This window comes from Adiantum capillus-veneris, chromosome 18, assembly GCF_014529385.1.
Source record: "Adiantum capillus-veneris isolate H3 chromosome 18, ASM1452938v2, whole genome shotgun sequence".
In the NCBI taxonomy this organism is placed as follows: domain Eukaryota; kingdom Viridiplantae; phylum Streptophyta; class Polypodiopsida; order Polypodiales; family Pteridaceae; genus Adiantum; species Adiantum capillus-veneris.
Genome location: NC_140948.1, coordinates 27,262,884 through 27,278,387, shown reverse-complemented (window position 1 = coordinate 27,278,387; position 15,504 = coordinate 27,262,884). Strand labels below are relative to the sequence as shown.

Sequence of the window (15,504 nt, the reverse complement as noted above, 5' to 3'; positions counted from 1 at the left end):
AAGTAGTTTCCTCTCATATTATTACTCATATAGCACAGCATAGCATAGCATAATAATGAAGATGAAGAAGATGGCAAGCATTGCTTTGAAGCATGACTCTTGGTTGGATTTTCATTGTATAGCCAAGAGGTGTTGGTGTAGGCTCTCTACTTCTCAAGCTTGGAAAAGGAGATCAAGTTCTTGCTCATCACACAATGAGAGTGTGTGTGAGTGTGTGTGGGAGAGTATATGCTACAAGCAAGGCCTCTTCTTGCTTTGGTCGACCCCTCATTTTTCCTCAAGCTTTCACCTCATTGGCTCTTTCCAAGCATAACCAATCACATGCTTTGGTCATTTCAAGCAATAGAGGTAGCATTTCAAGCTTTCACCTCATTGGCTCTTGCCAAGCATAGCCAATCAAATGCTTTGGTCATTTCAAGCAATAGAAGTAGCATTTAGACAAGTGTCCTCATTTCCTCTTTGAGAGAGAGGTCTTGAATAATGCTCGAATAATTAAATAGTTAAACTAAATTTTCATTGGACCTCTCGCAAGGCCATCCAATAGGCTTTAGGCACACTATGAGGGAAACCTTGCTAAGGGGTTGACATGTGTCCTATATGCCTCTTGTGGAAGGGTTATCCCTTGGGTGAGTGATAGGGTATTCTCTCTCATCCCCTACTCTTGGGGCTCGGACCCTCTTTCCTAGGCTTCCTTTGACTTCAAGCACCTCAAACACCTTGGCCTTCAAGCATGAAAAGCACGTCAAGCACCTTAATCAGCTCAAGCACGACAAGCACCTCAAGCACCTTAGTCAGCTCAAGCACGTCAAGCACCTCAAGCACATGCTTAGCTTACCCTAAGGTCTAAGAACTTTTAACACTAACATTTGGAGGACTTTAATGAAGCTAACCCTAAGGTCTTTTAAGCTCCATTTATTGCACATTGTTTTTCAGTAGACCATCTCCTTTTGAGCCCATGTCCATCTCCTTTTTTTTTCCCGTGTTGAGTTAGGTGTAACAACACATATCCATGTTCTAGCTCTTGTTTCCCCTTTTACCTTCCCATATTACGTGATCAGTTTAATATGAGAAAATCATTAAGATAGTATATTTTACGACAGCTAGCACATGCAGGAGGTAATGGACCTGAGTCTACAAAGGCCGAGGGTAGTGCATAGAGTTGGGCCATTGCCTGCTAGGGTGTCATGCAGGAGCTACTTTGGAGTCGTGTGAGCAATGGGTTTTTTTTTAAGATTATGGTTTGCAAGATCAACAACACCATGTGTTAGCTAAGTGATTACGACGCTATCTCAAGGCTTTGAATCTGCAATGGCTTGTGTTAGAATCTCATTATAGTTCTTTTAAAGGAAAGAGAAATGTTAAGATTAGCATCAAGAGGAAAGGATGGGAATCTAGTAAACTAATGAATAAATAAGGATTCAGCTAGTATGTACTAGAATTGAGAACATTCTTTACGAATGCAAAATCTCTCTCTCTCTCTCTCTCTCTCTCTCTCTCTCTCTCTCTCTCTCTCTCTCTCTCTCTCTCTCTCTCTCTCTCTCTCTCTCCCCCAAAAAGAAGAAACTGAGGAGCACCAAAGTGTCAATAAAAACCTTAATTTTTGTCAAATCATTCAAGGATGCTCCCTAAGTTTCCAAGTGCTTGCATAGGCTCCATGCCTTGCACAATGCTTGCCTTTTGCTTCCCCCTCCACCACCCGTTTTCATTTCGTTTAAATTTTTCATCCCATAGAGAGGTATCTTTTAAGATACCAGCTAATGAAACCGGTTGCCACACCAAAGAATAAAATGATCCCGCCTCTTTAGGCCAAATCTTTCTAGATCTCTCCTCTCTATTTACTCACGGCACTGAGTGGACAAAGGTTAACCGCCTGAGGGATTCAATCTCTAAGCCTCAGATCAAAGATGTTTATGTTAACCAACCCATCTCAATCACGTGACTATCCTTGAGCAAGGCACCTCTACTTTTAAATTTAAAAAAATGCCTATGTTTTCCTCTCTCTTTCGTAGCCTATTGTACCTGGTTGTGCTCATTGTGGCCGCAGAACAGGCAACGTTCGCCAACTCTCCCCTACTTCCTCTTCATGTTTGATCTATGTGGCCTCCCATGAGTTTTGCTTGCTGGCCATGCGTACACCCCACCTCGACGTCCCCTCATTGCTCGCTTCCTCCTCCTTCTCCTTCAAGATTGATACCTTCAATATAAATTTTCCGAATAAAACTCTGATTTAAATACATTTATCATCATGTTTAGCCAAGGTCTTGACTTGGCCAAGTGGGTTTCCTCATCCATTGAATGCATAGTGGTTCTCCAAGGATCTCACGGTCAAAAATTTTGACAGTACAATGGACAACAAGCTATATTTTGATCGTAACTCTTCACTCCAGCGGAGTTTTCACATAACACATAAAAGGGAAAATACTAGAAATGATGTGGTTAATTTTTTATTCGAAGTGTTCTTCCTGATTCATAACAAATTTTGAGATATGATGTCCCTAACGCTTACATGACGTGAAAGCAAAACATGTTTTTTTAATGTATCTACATGATCTCATAAACACACTGTATGCATATATCACCATGCTAAACATGATAAAACAAGCATTAGTCAATGTTATACACTTTTGACAAGCCCATATAGGCCTATGAACACAAAAAAGCATCCACCGAGAGCGTAGTTTGGCTACACCTAACGGAAAATGAAGTAAAGAGAGAAATGGCTCTAGAGTTTAGAACTTCTTATCATGATCAAAGAGTGATGCTCGATGGTAAAAAGGATTTTTTCTTTGCCACAAGAGAGCAATGACGAGAGCTACGTAGAGGTTTTTGCCACAAAGTTGATGTAGAGCTGTTCATCATGAAAAGCGAAAAGAATATAGTAGAGAGTATAGCGAAATGGTTTTTCTTCTTCTTTCTGCAAACAAGAGATAGCTTGTTACGGAGATGGTGATGGAGAGCTTGCACCACGCTCATATAATATGTCATAAAATCTAATATCTAGCTTCACCCAAATGATTTTCTCATGTTAAACTGATCATTTAACGTGGGGAAATAAATGGGAAACAAGAGCTAGAACATAGATATGAGTTTTTAGGCCAAGCTCAACAAGGGCCAAAAGGGATGGTTCCATCTTAGCAAGGGCTCACAAGGAGTTGGTCTACTGAAGAACAATGCTTGCATAATGGAGCTTGGAAGACCTTAAGGTTAGCTTCAATAAAGACCTCCAATGGTTAGTGTAAAAGTCCTTAGACCTTAGGTTAAAGCTAGGCCTATGCTTGAGGAGCTTGATGATTAAAATTACATGAGATGCTTGACAACTAAGGTGAAACTTAAGCTAGGCATGTGCTTGAAGGTCAAAGTCAATCCCTACAAGGAGGGGACGAGCCCTTGAGGCTAGGGGGATGGTAGAGAGAGAAGCCATGCTCTTGCTAGGGGGATGACTAAGGTGCTTGAGGTGATTAAGCAACTAGGGGGCCAAGGTGCTTAGGGGTAGAAAGTCAAGACCTATGCCTACAAAGAAGGGGGCGATCCCTACAAGGAGGGGATATGCATGGATGACCTTCCCCTCACCCAAGGGGCACCGCTTGCTCAAAGACGCATATTGGACACATGTCAAGCCCCTAGCTAGGTTGCCCTCAAGGTGTGTTTAAATCCTATTGGTTGGCCCTTAGAGAGGTCCAATGATAAATTAGTTAATTAAATTAATTGTTTAAGCATTTAGCCCTCTCTCTCAAAGAGGAAAGGAGGACACTTGTCCAAGGACTATCTCTATTGCTAGTTGTGAACAAGCTTGTGATTGGCTAGGCTTGAGAAAGCCAATGAGCTTCCACCATAAGCTAGAAGAGGGGGTCGACTCAAGCAAGGAGGGGGCTTGCTTGCAAGATATACACCCTCTCTCTCTCTCTCTCTCTCACACACACACACACACACACACACTCATTATGTGAAGTGCCAAGTGGAAGAGACTTCATCTCCTTCTCCAAGATTGTTGAGAAGTTGAGAGCCTACACCAACACTCTTGGCTATGGAATGCAAATCCAACCAAGAGCCATGCTTCAATCATTAAGCTTTCCATCTTCATTACTATGCTATTATGCTATACTAAGCAAGAAGAGTGATGATAAGTGAAGAACTATTTATTTCTCATATGAATGTTTCTTTTTCTTCTTCCCTACCCTCATTCCCCGCTAGCTCTCTCCACCTTCAAAGATGTTTGAGGCCTTGGGACTGAGGCCGGGGATCATTAATGCTTTTACAAAGGTTATGTTATGCTTGTGATGCATGAAGTTTTCCATATTCATTGCATCACAGGTCTGAAGGAAACCAAAGATTGTATTGTATCAAGTCTCTCTTTATGGGAGGATCTATAATACAAAAGCCTATTGGAGGGGGGACCGGCTCCACATAAATCCGGTCCTCAACTGTTGTCAAGTTCTTTAATATCCTCTCTTGCAAAAAGTATTGCTCATGCCAAGTTAATTAAGTACAATGGTTATGTTGCTATCGCTAATTAAATTCACCCTCTATGTTCTCAAAGTAGTCTCATAAAAATGGTCACTCTAGTTCTCTTAATTCCGCTATTCTCATAGTTCATAGGCCATTTCCATTACATAACATGTACGTAGAGTTTCACTAAATTTATTTGTATTATTCAGCACAACTGAATATGAAACCCAATACTCTTTATTTATGCAAATTCTATAGGCTAGAGTAACTCCCAAGCAAAAATAGAGCACACAATTTTTTTTTTGGCTAAAAGAAACTCTAAAATTGTGGAAAATCTCCTCTCTTTGCTAAAAACAAGGTCCTGCTTTTGAAGGTCAAGTTTTACCCCTACCATCCAGTTTTCTTGTGCAATGCAGTCAGTAAAATGAGATCTTGGAAACTAATGCGATCATAAGTAAATTAGACTAAACCATGATACCTTGGAATAATCTCGACATTCACCATATTGGCCTTGTATTTTTGGTGTCGCTTTTCATAAAAATAATCCACGTAAAAATCCATTTTCAAGTCATTGCGATAAGTAAGTTTTGTAAATAAACTATGATTAAAAGTCATATTTCTAGAGTTAAGCACCGAAAAGCATAAAAATGCAAGAAAATGCAAACTTTTCTAAAACTGAACCAAGTGCCGGTCTGACCTATTAGAAGTTAAAAATGAATTTGCTTTCTACTTTAAATCATCATAGCATTGTACAACAAGCATTCTAAACTGAAAATTTCAATAATTTGTATTGAAAATTCATTTTTCTTATTTTAAAAAGAGACCCAAAAATCGAGGATCTTACATTGATACATATGTTTAAAGATTCGCTAGTGTAATATGCAGGATACAAGCCATTGATGGGGTTTAAATACACACTTCTGGATCAAGTACTCTTGATGAGCTACAACAAGTATTGCACAATTTGTAAGGTGATCAACTCCAAGGTTTGATCAAACCATGTAGGAGCAATGTAAATAGGTACGTACATTCACAGGTGCACACATGTTCATGTGCACACACATGCACAATTCCATGACGGAGTAAGAGCCCAACAATCACTTCTTTCCAAACATAAAAAACACATTACATAGCAAATCAAGACTTGCTATTTGCATCTTCCAACTAGAGCTCCAAGAAAAATATTTCACCTTCAATAAGCATTGAAATTCAATTGCAACCCATATTTCTTGTCACAATCAAGGAACAAGCCTCCCTACGTTGCATTTGCAAACAAACATGCGGTTACCTAAGCTGTTCATATGCTATTTGTTAATGTACACACGAGTCCCATTGGACCCAGTGGCACGATGTAGCTTTTTGACAAAAATTACCAAGTAAATTATCCCAAGAGGCACAAGAGAATAGCCATTTTTTTACTAAGGAAAAGTTCAACATCCTCCATTTTTTAATAAGGACAACTATAAAATCCTCCTTTCAATAAAATCTTGTGATAAAATGTAAATTTGAGACATTTCATGATAGTAAAATGTGATTCATGGCAAGGGTTGCATAAACATAATAGATTGGTAAAGCACAAAAGCAGCAAACAATTTAAAAGGATGGAAGTATAGCTTACAAAAAAAATATGGAAATAAAAACCCAAAACATAATAATACACATGAACAATGCCAAAAGCTTCATAGGAGCTCACCCGCTTCAATATCCATACTCTTAGCCTCAACGGAGTCCCCATTGCTGATATACCACTCCTTCGATTACACTTGCATTGAAACTCACACCTTGTTTAGAAGCCACTTGCAAACAAAAGCTTAAAACCTTTTAGAAGCTTCCAACTTCTCTCTCCACAAAAATACACACATGCAGTGCTGGAAATTGCAACCCTTCCCACCCTTCCTTAGGGGTCTGGCCCTTCACATGCATGGCACTTTTGAGATAGGCCTTCCCGGTGAAGAGCATGCCATTCAGAGGCCCCTTCCCAATGGACGGGTCTTTTGAAAATAAGCCTTCACTAGGAAGGGCAAGTTTTGAAAATGCCCTTCAAAGATAAATTCTATAAAATATCCAAAAAAATCAAAATAGAAGGTTGCCTAAGTTCTAAGGTGTAACTAGGATGTGCTACATTCACGATCGACTCGTTTTAGTTCGAGCTTTGTGGTGGTAGGAAGTTTCTTTCGTAGATTATACTTTTATGTTGTCATGTGCCGTTTTTCCTTCCTATCCATTGGACATGTTGGGATGGGGTGGCAAGCACCTCGATGTGGTGGCATCCGCTACTCAAGATCTATGTCCAAATATATTATTTATAAAAACCTAGTCTTTATGGTGTTTATGCTCCTCGTGGCATGTGATGCACATGGGGTTGTCATGGTCTATAATGGTGGGTTGTGGGTCCCTATAAAAGCCAAAACATTTGTAGTGCTTTTCTTCTTTAATATAAATAGCTCCTATTGAGTATTGCTTATATATTAGAAAACAAAACAAAGCCTAAGCTCTAAGTGGTAAAATATAAGTTTAAATTTATTAAAATTTGAATCCCACCACCTAAATCAAAGAAGAGATAACATTTTTAGTGTGTTATTTTTAATGAAGACAAAAAAAATTCAAAATGCGACAAGATTTGAGAGTGGCAGCTCACTAGTTGTGCTTCTTATACAAATGTAGATGCTTTGCAATGCAAAGGTTGATGCAACCAGACTTGTGATGCGTGCCACGTGCATGATGATTCTAGAATCTAGCAACCTCCAAGATCCTCCTCTAATGTCCTAGCCTCTAGCGCATGTGTGACTACAGTTGAATTTGGGCATGAATCTTTAAAGGATAGCATTGAGGCTCAAGGAAACAAGTCACAACAATGAATGGATTCAGAGCAAGGATCTTGGATCAGACATTGCTTGAGGATTCAGGAGACAATACCTACCGGTACTTAAAGGTTCTTTGAATCCAAGGATGCCCCATGCCTTATCGGCCGTGTAAAGTTTTAAGTTGTGGATCTAGACATTTATTTGAGATCTCTCTCTCTCTCTCTCTCTCTCTCTCTCTCTCTCTCTCTCTCTCTCTCTCTCTCTCTCTCTCTCTACGCATTTCTGGCTTCTCCATGGCTTCGCATGAGAGATGAACACTTTCTATGTACACTTCTTTCTCTCTTTGTGCCACCCACTACCCTCTCTCCTACTTGCAACTATAGCATGCAAGTAGGAGCATGCGCGTTGAAGGGCCACTATATGCCAAGAAAATCTCGAACCACATCTTGGCCCCTCTACCCTTGCACAAACTCCTGGGTCATGTCGTCCCTGCCTTTGTTGCGATAGGCATTGACCAAGACACCTTCCCCTTTCTTCCTCTTAGAGGACCTCACCTTGTTGAATTGTCTCTCTCGTCTCCCTTTTCTCAGAGGGCCTCACCTCACAAATGTCCCTCCAACTTGCACACTCTTGCGCATGCTTCTTGTGGCACTCACACACACACACACACACACACACACACACACACACATCTTGAGAGCACTCATTTTAGCCAACATGTGCGCATGCTTCTTGTGGCACATGTTGGCTAAAGTGAGTGCTCTCAAGATTTGTGTGTGTGTGTGTGTGTGTGTGTGTGTGAAAGAGAGAGAGAGAGAGAGAGAGAGAGAGAGAGAGAGAGAGAGAGAGAGAGAGAGAGAGAGGTGTGAAAACTAACGATGATGCTTTTGGGGGGAAGAGGAACGAACAGAGCTAAGGTATAATATACCAGTATTCTAAAAATTTGCTAACCATCGAATTTATTAAAGAATACCTAGCATGTTTGCTAACATGCTAGCTCCTCTTAAGTATGGAACAACGAAAGATACACCAAAAGCAAGTGAATATTTCATAGGAGCAAGAAAATTAAGGGGTATCGAGTGACGGGTTGGTGCATTTTTGCCTTGCATGATGATGGGCAAAGTGTATGATGTCCCTTCCTCTTCGAAGGCCAACTAAGTGAATTGCCCTTCCCTAGGAAGGACAAGGGAACCCTTCAATTTCCAAGCCTGCTTCTTGGCAACCTCAATCCATTTTTTGGCCTCCTCTACTTTCTTTGTGTTCGGAGATGACCACGCCCCATGACTTCTTCTCCTCTTCTTCCTTGATAACCCGTATTTCTTCTTTCATGGTATTCAATCCTTCCATCATGGATGGATGAATTTTGCCTTCTTCGAGCCGCCCACTTTTTGCTTGTAGATTTTGGATGATGGAATCTTGGATGACCACTTTCTCCTCGAGCGAAGCGATGCTCCTACACATGCCATCTCTTTCTTCGGTCCATCTTTGAAGAATAGTGCTCCTCTCCTTCCTCCACTCTTCCACTTCATTTCTCCATTCTTTCATTTCCTTCTCTATTGTTGACATCCTCTTCCCTGTCCGTATGAAAGAGGCTTTGTGGGTGGCTGGCAAGGGATGCGTATTCTTACACGTGGGGGAAGCCATTGGCACTTCTCCGATGCTTCCCATGAGAGAGAGAGAGAGAGAGAGAGAGAGAGAGATTGAATTACCGTCACGGAGGTCAGATATGACCCATGGGACCAAAAACAAAACATTACAACCACTTCTTCTAAGTGAGGGCAATCGATACATATCAGTTAGGGACTGAGGGTCCATCAAAAGAAAAAGCAAAGCCTAAGGGGGGGTCCTATGGGGTCGAAACTCCTAGATGATGGCCTTCCCTCCACGGTATACTGCCCACTTGCCTTTGGCTCGTGCTTCATGCACTTTTTTCAGCTCTTCACCTTTGTGGTTGACTTGTGTCGGGGTGAGTTCTTCGGCGATCCAAAACCCGGTGTCTCTAAGGAGATGCAAGTAATCAGAGTCGTTCCTCCTTGTCTTTGAACTCAAGAATGGCATGTCCACTAGGTGTGTGCTTGGTGTTGAACTTGTTGATGATACATTCTACCGCATCGTAGTCGACATGGACCGGTTTAAGAGTCTTGTTGAGGAGGTCGATTAATTTGCACAAATCTTGTTTGCACTCGTCCCATGCTTGGGGCAGCCCTCCAATGCGAAGCTTGAGGGCATTCTCTTCTTGAAGCAAACGTTCCCGCAGTTCTGTCTTCACATAAGTTTCCACTTTGGCGAGTGCGATTGTGTGAGCTCGAGTGACTTTTTCTTCGACTTCCTTCACCTTGTCTGTTGTAACTTGTGAGGCCGGCCATGGAGTCAAATCGTGCCTCGAGCGTGCTAAGTCGCGCTATGAGGTCGCGGTTTTCTTCCATAACCATGTCGAGGGCAGCTTACAATTGTCCGATGCAATCTGTCTTGCTCGGTGCTGCTAGGACAACGACAAAGCTAGCACGTGCTCTCCCCGATGTTTTTGGGCTGTTGGTCGCCATCTTGTCACTTGCTGGAGTTGGCTTTGGTGAGAGAATCCTCTCCAAAAGCCCAAAAACTCAAATGCTAAAGGTCGGGTCACTAAACCTTACGCAGTGTCGCAGGGAACCAGAGAAGGTTCTTGAGGTCGCAACGCAGGTCGGCAGGCCGACCTAGACTTCTTGAAGTCGAGGCTGAACCAACGCAGCAAGGCTACGCAAGAGCTGTTGGGATTTTGTGGCGGGTGTACAGGGGATATGCCGAGAGCTGTACAGGAGCTCGACAGGGTGAGAATGTTGAGGGGGGGCTAAGCTGAGGCTTAACGCCTCCCCAAGAGCAGCCCCTCGCCCAGGGGGGGACTGATGCGGACGTTGGGGAGGGCTTTGTCTTGCACAGAGGGCTAGGGTTACGAGAGAGAGAGAGAGAGAGAGAGAGAGAGAGAGAGAGAGAGAGAGAGAGAGAGAGAGAGAGAGAGAGAGAGAGAGAGAGAGAGAGAGAGAGAGAGAGAGAGAGAGAGAGAGAGAGAGAGTAAAACATCAAAAAAACACAAGAAACTTTAAAAAACAACAAGAAACACTTGTGAACCTTCAAAAATAGCAAAACATAGATTTGAAATTCTAAAAAACAGCAAAAAACAATGGCGAAAACCTTAAAAAACAGTAAGAAATGGTGACAAAACCCTTAAAAAAAACCAAAAAACTCTTTCAAAACCTAGAAACAACCAAAAAGCAATTTTGAAACCCGAAAAACAACAAAGAGAAGAGACGAAACCCTAAAAATAGTGAGAGACCCGAGAGAGAGAGAGAGAGAGAGAGAGAGAGAGAGAGAGAGAGAGAGAGAGAGAGAGAGAGAGAGAGAGAGAGAGAGAGAGAGAGAGAGAGAGAGAGAGAGAGGGACATGTGATGAACGGTGAGTTTTTTTGGCAGCTCACCATATGACCGTCGTTTAGTATACTCAAATTGAGCCATGTGCTCTAGCCTACACCTGCATGCACTCATTGAAATATAGGAGATTTGGATGTGTCACGCTGTTAATGCAAGTAGCGTTGCAGATTCAAATTGCGTTCGTGCCACCAGATCTGATGGCCCATGATCGACGCGCCCCATTTTCTCCCTCCACCATTGATCCCATTTGAAGCTGGCCAGTGTGATATAGTGATGAGGGTTGGTGGCTCTGAAGAAAATACTCTCTTGGCAATATCTCAAGGCAAAGGATGTTCTCAGGTGGTTGGCCTGATTCATGGTGTTGGTGGAATAAAAAAGCTGACTTGTCAGCACTAAGAAAAAAAAAAAGGTAAAGCGTAGACGTTGTCGAAACTTCAAGTCTCTCGCACTAAGAAAAACAAGTGATAAAATCACAAGGCCTGCCATTTTGAGATCTATGTTGTCATAGGAATTTTTATACTCATTGGGGACAATTAGCTCAACACAAAGACTAGCACAAGAAAACATGTAAAAAATACATACTATTAGCCTCTCAAAACCTCATCTTATCGTTTTTTTCTTGTGGCTTGTGAGAAGGAACAAACCAAAAGAAGGCCTGCTGCCAACATTCTGCATTCGACATGACAAACCTCATCTTTTGGCAAATTTGACCGCAAGGCCCATCACATATATATCATGGCCATTCTATGCAACAGCACATGACAGATAACCCCACATCCCCTCATGAGCGTCACTCCTGCTATCAAGACATGAAGGCTCTACTAAAGCGCGGCCTCCTTTCTGAACACTGCCCCTGCAAGCCCTCAGAAGGAGACTTCCTCTTGGAGCTTGCTACCTCAGGCTCATCATCACACCTAGCTGTAGATTGTGGCCGCACATGGCCGCGAAGACGCTTCACATCTGCAGGCTTTACCGGCTTCAAAAGAAAATCCTTGGCCCCCTCATCAAGGCACCTGACCCCAACAAAAAGCGTGTTAGCAAGTAAGCAGCTCAACGTTACCAAGAGTTTCATCAGCGCATCAAAAAACAATGGTAGCCTCTGACCTTATCCGATTGGGTACGTTCTCGGATGACATTATTACAACTGGTATCTCCTTCAAGACTGACGACTCCTGCATTTGCACATACATTCATCCATATTCAATACAAAAACGTAAGAAAAACATACAGCGTCTCTAATTCTTTTCTAGATTGCAGAACGTCGTATCACCTTCACTTTCTTGAGAAGATCATAGCCAGACATGCCTGGCATACAATAGTCGGTGATGATGAGATTGATATCAAACGCCTGAAAATATGTAACACAAACCTTGACAAAACCAAATGCATAGAACAAACCTTGACAAAACCAAATGCATAGAACAAATGTTGGATCAAAGTTTCTTACATTAGCACTGACAGTTGGACAACAAGCTCTTTTGTCTGTGGCTACATGCTCTTGCCCGTCTGCTTCCACAAGAAGAGCAGGACCGTGCCGGAGCGGATGCTGTCCAGATTATACTCCCGTCACGTTGTAGGTGGGGATGCTGTCGTCGGACGTGACAAAGGCGACTGTGTATTTGGGGTCCTTGGTGCGCCTCCACATCCACAGTTGTTGAATGTCGTAGAGTAGCACGTTCCACACCTCCTTGCCGGGCCTTGATGAGTTCCAAATCTGCAATGCTGTGTGTACACACAGACGAACCTTTGGTTACCTTCCCCCAAGCAAATGCCACAGTGCGGTGTGCCAACTCTCCATGTCTCTCGGAGGTGATGGCTTCCAATGTGGAAAAGAAACTGCATAATCACACAGTGTGCTTTGTAAGATGATTCAAAATTTGTTATCATGAGTCTTGCGCTGAGTGAAGTTTGAGTGCGATACCAGCGGATGTAGAAAACGCTCTTGGTGGGAGAGGATCAAAATCCACGCCCAGGCAAGGACTGTCCCACCTGAGAGGCTCCCCCAGCTGTGTCTCTACAGATGCTATGGCTTGTAGTTCTGCAACTCTCAGTGAATCTACACCACTTGAGGTTGTCTGCCTGCTCCTTTTCCGTCTGGCAATCTCAAAATCTCTCTCGCAGAATTCGTCCACTCTTTTCGGAATTTCCAAGCAAAATCATCCTGAGAATGATAGCTGCTTCCACTTAGTTGTTCTTCCTTATGTGAAGGGTAATCTGATCTTCGCGGAGGTGAAATCAAGAACGCAGAATGTCTGTATGAGGGAGCAGGAGCTTTGTTAAACAGCTGTGGGCTCCTGTCTATGTTCCTCATCTTCCCCTTTAGACTTCCTCTCCTTCAGCCTTCTGTGGCAAAACCACATCTTTAACTGCCTGTTGGAGAGCCCTAACTGGATTGAGAGCCGTGCACGAACAACTTCAGAGGGGTTGCATCATTTTCTGTGCCCACCGCCCAATGCCCACTAACTTAGCTAAAAACGAGAGAGTGCGAGAGAATCTCTCCAAAATAAATGTATTATAAAGATTTTACTCTCGAAAACCTTTTAATTTTTTACAAACCAGACAGCCCGTCATGGAGGTTGCACGAGAAAAGAGGAGCCAAGCTCTAATTTCAATTATATAATCTTGAAAAAAAATCTTATCTCAATATCTTTTGAGAGAAAACATGGCATTGTCATCCACTCACTGATACTCCTAACTTTCTCATGAGTGCTCACTAGAGCACTCACCTAAACCCACGTTCTTTTCATTAGAGGCAGCCCAAAATCTTTAATATTTTAAAACTCAAGACATGTCATCATTAAAGTTACACACTCTTCATTTAAATGAGTACCACTACCTTAATTCAACCAATCAACATTTTTGGCTTAGCAAAAAATGCTTAAAAATACAACTCAATTATTTTTTCTATTTTAGTCAACAAAAAGACATTGCATCGCTATAGCCTTTACCTAGAGCGTAGAAACTTCGTCTTTCATTACAGGTTCCTTCGCTTTCCTTTCTGCCACTCGTTATTGGCTCCCCGCCAGATGCTGAGATTCGTGTAATGAAATGAATTTTTTAGGATCGTATGTACATACTCGTTGCTTGCGTGGCAGTAAGCATGACAGTTTTCGTAGAATTGCACGTAGAATTGCAAACGGAGCAAAATCCACGAGAGCGAGCAAGAGACGTTGCATTAACCTCAGCCTGCAAGAGCAGCGTCATATGCACGATAGCAATGGCTGTGAACAACATTGGTAAGCTTCTCTCTCTCTCTCTCTCTCTCTCTCTCTCCACGTACGCTGACAGCAATATCGTGACTGAGTTTTTTTCTCTCGTCATTCCAGCGTGAAGAGTTGGCTGATTTCTGTATGGCAGTTGATTCATTTCGTGCATGTCAGTTGATTCGCTTGCTGCGAGGAGAAAGTGCAGGAACAATGGAGACCTTCATGATCGAGTAAGTAAGAATACCTGCTCCAGCTGCATTTCCACCATCTCATGATAGAACCCATCATGTCGACTAAGCGTTGTTGAGTGCGGCAAGCACGGGTTGTTTGTCTGCAAAACAAACTCAAGATTGAGTTAGAATTGAACAAGACACTTAATACATTCTCGAGGAGTGTGAGACTTTTCCTTTCAAGAAAAAAGTTTATCAAAATTCACGCTTGCTATTCAGCCATCGTTTTTGGCATAATGTGACAGGTATGGCATTGGCTATCAAGGTACAGTTTTGCATGTTGCGGAAGGTGATACAGCCCTTGCCATTTGTGGGAATGCAATAGCTTCCTACTCTTTGAAGGGAGGTCTTAACAAGCCCCTCATTTGGGGTCCTCGCTTTGGAATTTCTGCATCGGCCTTTAACCCCTTAAACAATTGGATTGCTTTTGCGGAAAAGGTATTTTCATTTCTATACATCTTTGCTCTTTTGCACAAATTCACTTCTGAACAGATTTAAGTACTAACTGAAGGTTTTTAATTTAAGGTTTTATTGTAAATTGGCTGGTTATCAACAAGTAATTGCAGTGGTGTTTCTTAGTGTGAGGTTGCTCATTTGGGATGCTAGAAGCATTTGGATGCATTTCTTGAGTACAAGGAACACAATAGAGCGAAATAACATTTTGCAATGTTTGTCTTGGTTTTGGTTACTTTAAAAACGACCTCTGCATAGCAAAATGGTACACAGTTTGTATCTCTTCAGCTTGTAGCAGCACGAGCAGTACATCTGGGCAAATCATGCTCCATATTTGTCTTTGAATCAGTGAGATTCTATTTCAGATTTTTGTGGGCATAAGCAGTGAAACATTGACATAATGAAGCACGTTTCTGAGATTACATCTACATGAGTCTATACCTTGCACTTTTCTTCAAGGGTGAATCTGGGTATATCCTGGATTCATCTAGGTATATATATTACATCTACATGCTGGCGTTAGAAATGGCTTGTCTTCAAGCTTTGGGAGAGAATGCTCTTTCTCATAAACACAATCAACTTCCATACGCAAAAAGAAAAAAAAAATGCACTCAACCATCTTCATATGCAACGTAGGCAATTCATGTAAGTACCATTTTGACCGCGCACATTCATGATGATGACTATTCAAAATTTCAAACTTAGCGCCTAATCATTGGATTTAATGTTAGGGTCTGCATCCATCTGTCTTGGTTTACGAGTGTGGGAAGCAGCAGCTTCGCACCCAGCTTGCAGGTATTAACGTATGTATTGTGAATATGTTGCAATATCTATGTAGCTAGCTTGATGGGCTTTTGTTGTGTTTCTTCAGGTATTGCAGAGGTTGAAGTCTCAGCTCTTGCCTTTTCAAAAGATGGATTCAGGCTGCTCACTGTCTCTTGTGAACCAGATTTTAAATTGG

General features: G+C 42.1%; 2 protein-coding genes and 1 pseudogene across 6 annotated transcripts in view; 1 reads left to right on the top strand and 2 right to left on the bottom strand.

Annotated features, from left to right (window-relative positions):
- Positions 1-11,456: 11,456 nt before the first annotated feature.
- Positions 11,457-12,110, bottom strand: LOC147435390 (two-component response regulator ORR6-like). Its single transcript, XM_086487951.1, has 4 exons — positions 12,102-12,110; positions 11,925-12,002; positions 11,759-11,826; positions 11,457-11,667 (listed from the first exon to the last, which is right to left on the bottom strand). The coding sequence occupies exons 2-4, from the start codon at positions 11,964-11,966 to the stop codon at positions 11,457-11,459; spliced, it is 321 nt and encodes a 106-aa protein (XP_086344077.1). The 5' UTR covers positions 11,967-12,002; positions 12,102-12,110.
- A 294-nt stretch (positions 12,111-12,404) lies between these two features.
- Positions 12,405-13,225, bottom strand: LOC147435389 (homeobox-DDT domain protein RLT2-like; annotated as a pseudogene).
- A 459-nt stretch (positions 13,226-13,684) lies between these two features.
- The window catches only part of LOC147435387 (uncharacterized), a 216,382-nt gene continuing 214,562 nt past the window's right edge, over positions 13,685-15,504 (top strand). The window contains exons 1-5 of one of the 5 annotated variants that reach the window (XM_086488465.1): positions 13,685-13,890; positions 14,012-14,090; positions 14,336-14,528; positions 15,275-15,338; positions 15,415-15,503. In XM_086488465.1, the coding sequence (XP_086344591.1) occupies positions 13,722-13,890; positions 14,012-14,090; positions 14,336-14,528; positions 15,275-15,338; positions 15,415-15,503 (594 nt within the window). In that variant the 5' untranslated portion in view covers positions 13,685-13,721. Of the gene's footprint in view, positions 13,891-13,980; positions 14,091-14,335; positions 14,529-15,274; positions 15,339-15,414; position 15,504 lie in introns of all 5 variants that reach the window. The other 4 variants (XM_086488462.1, XM_086488461.1, XM_086488463.1 and 1 more) reach the window with 4 other exon arrangements.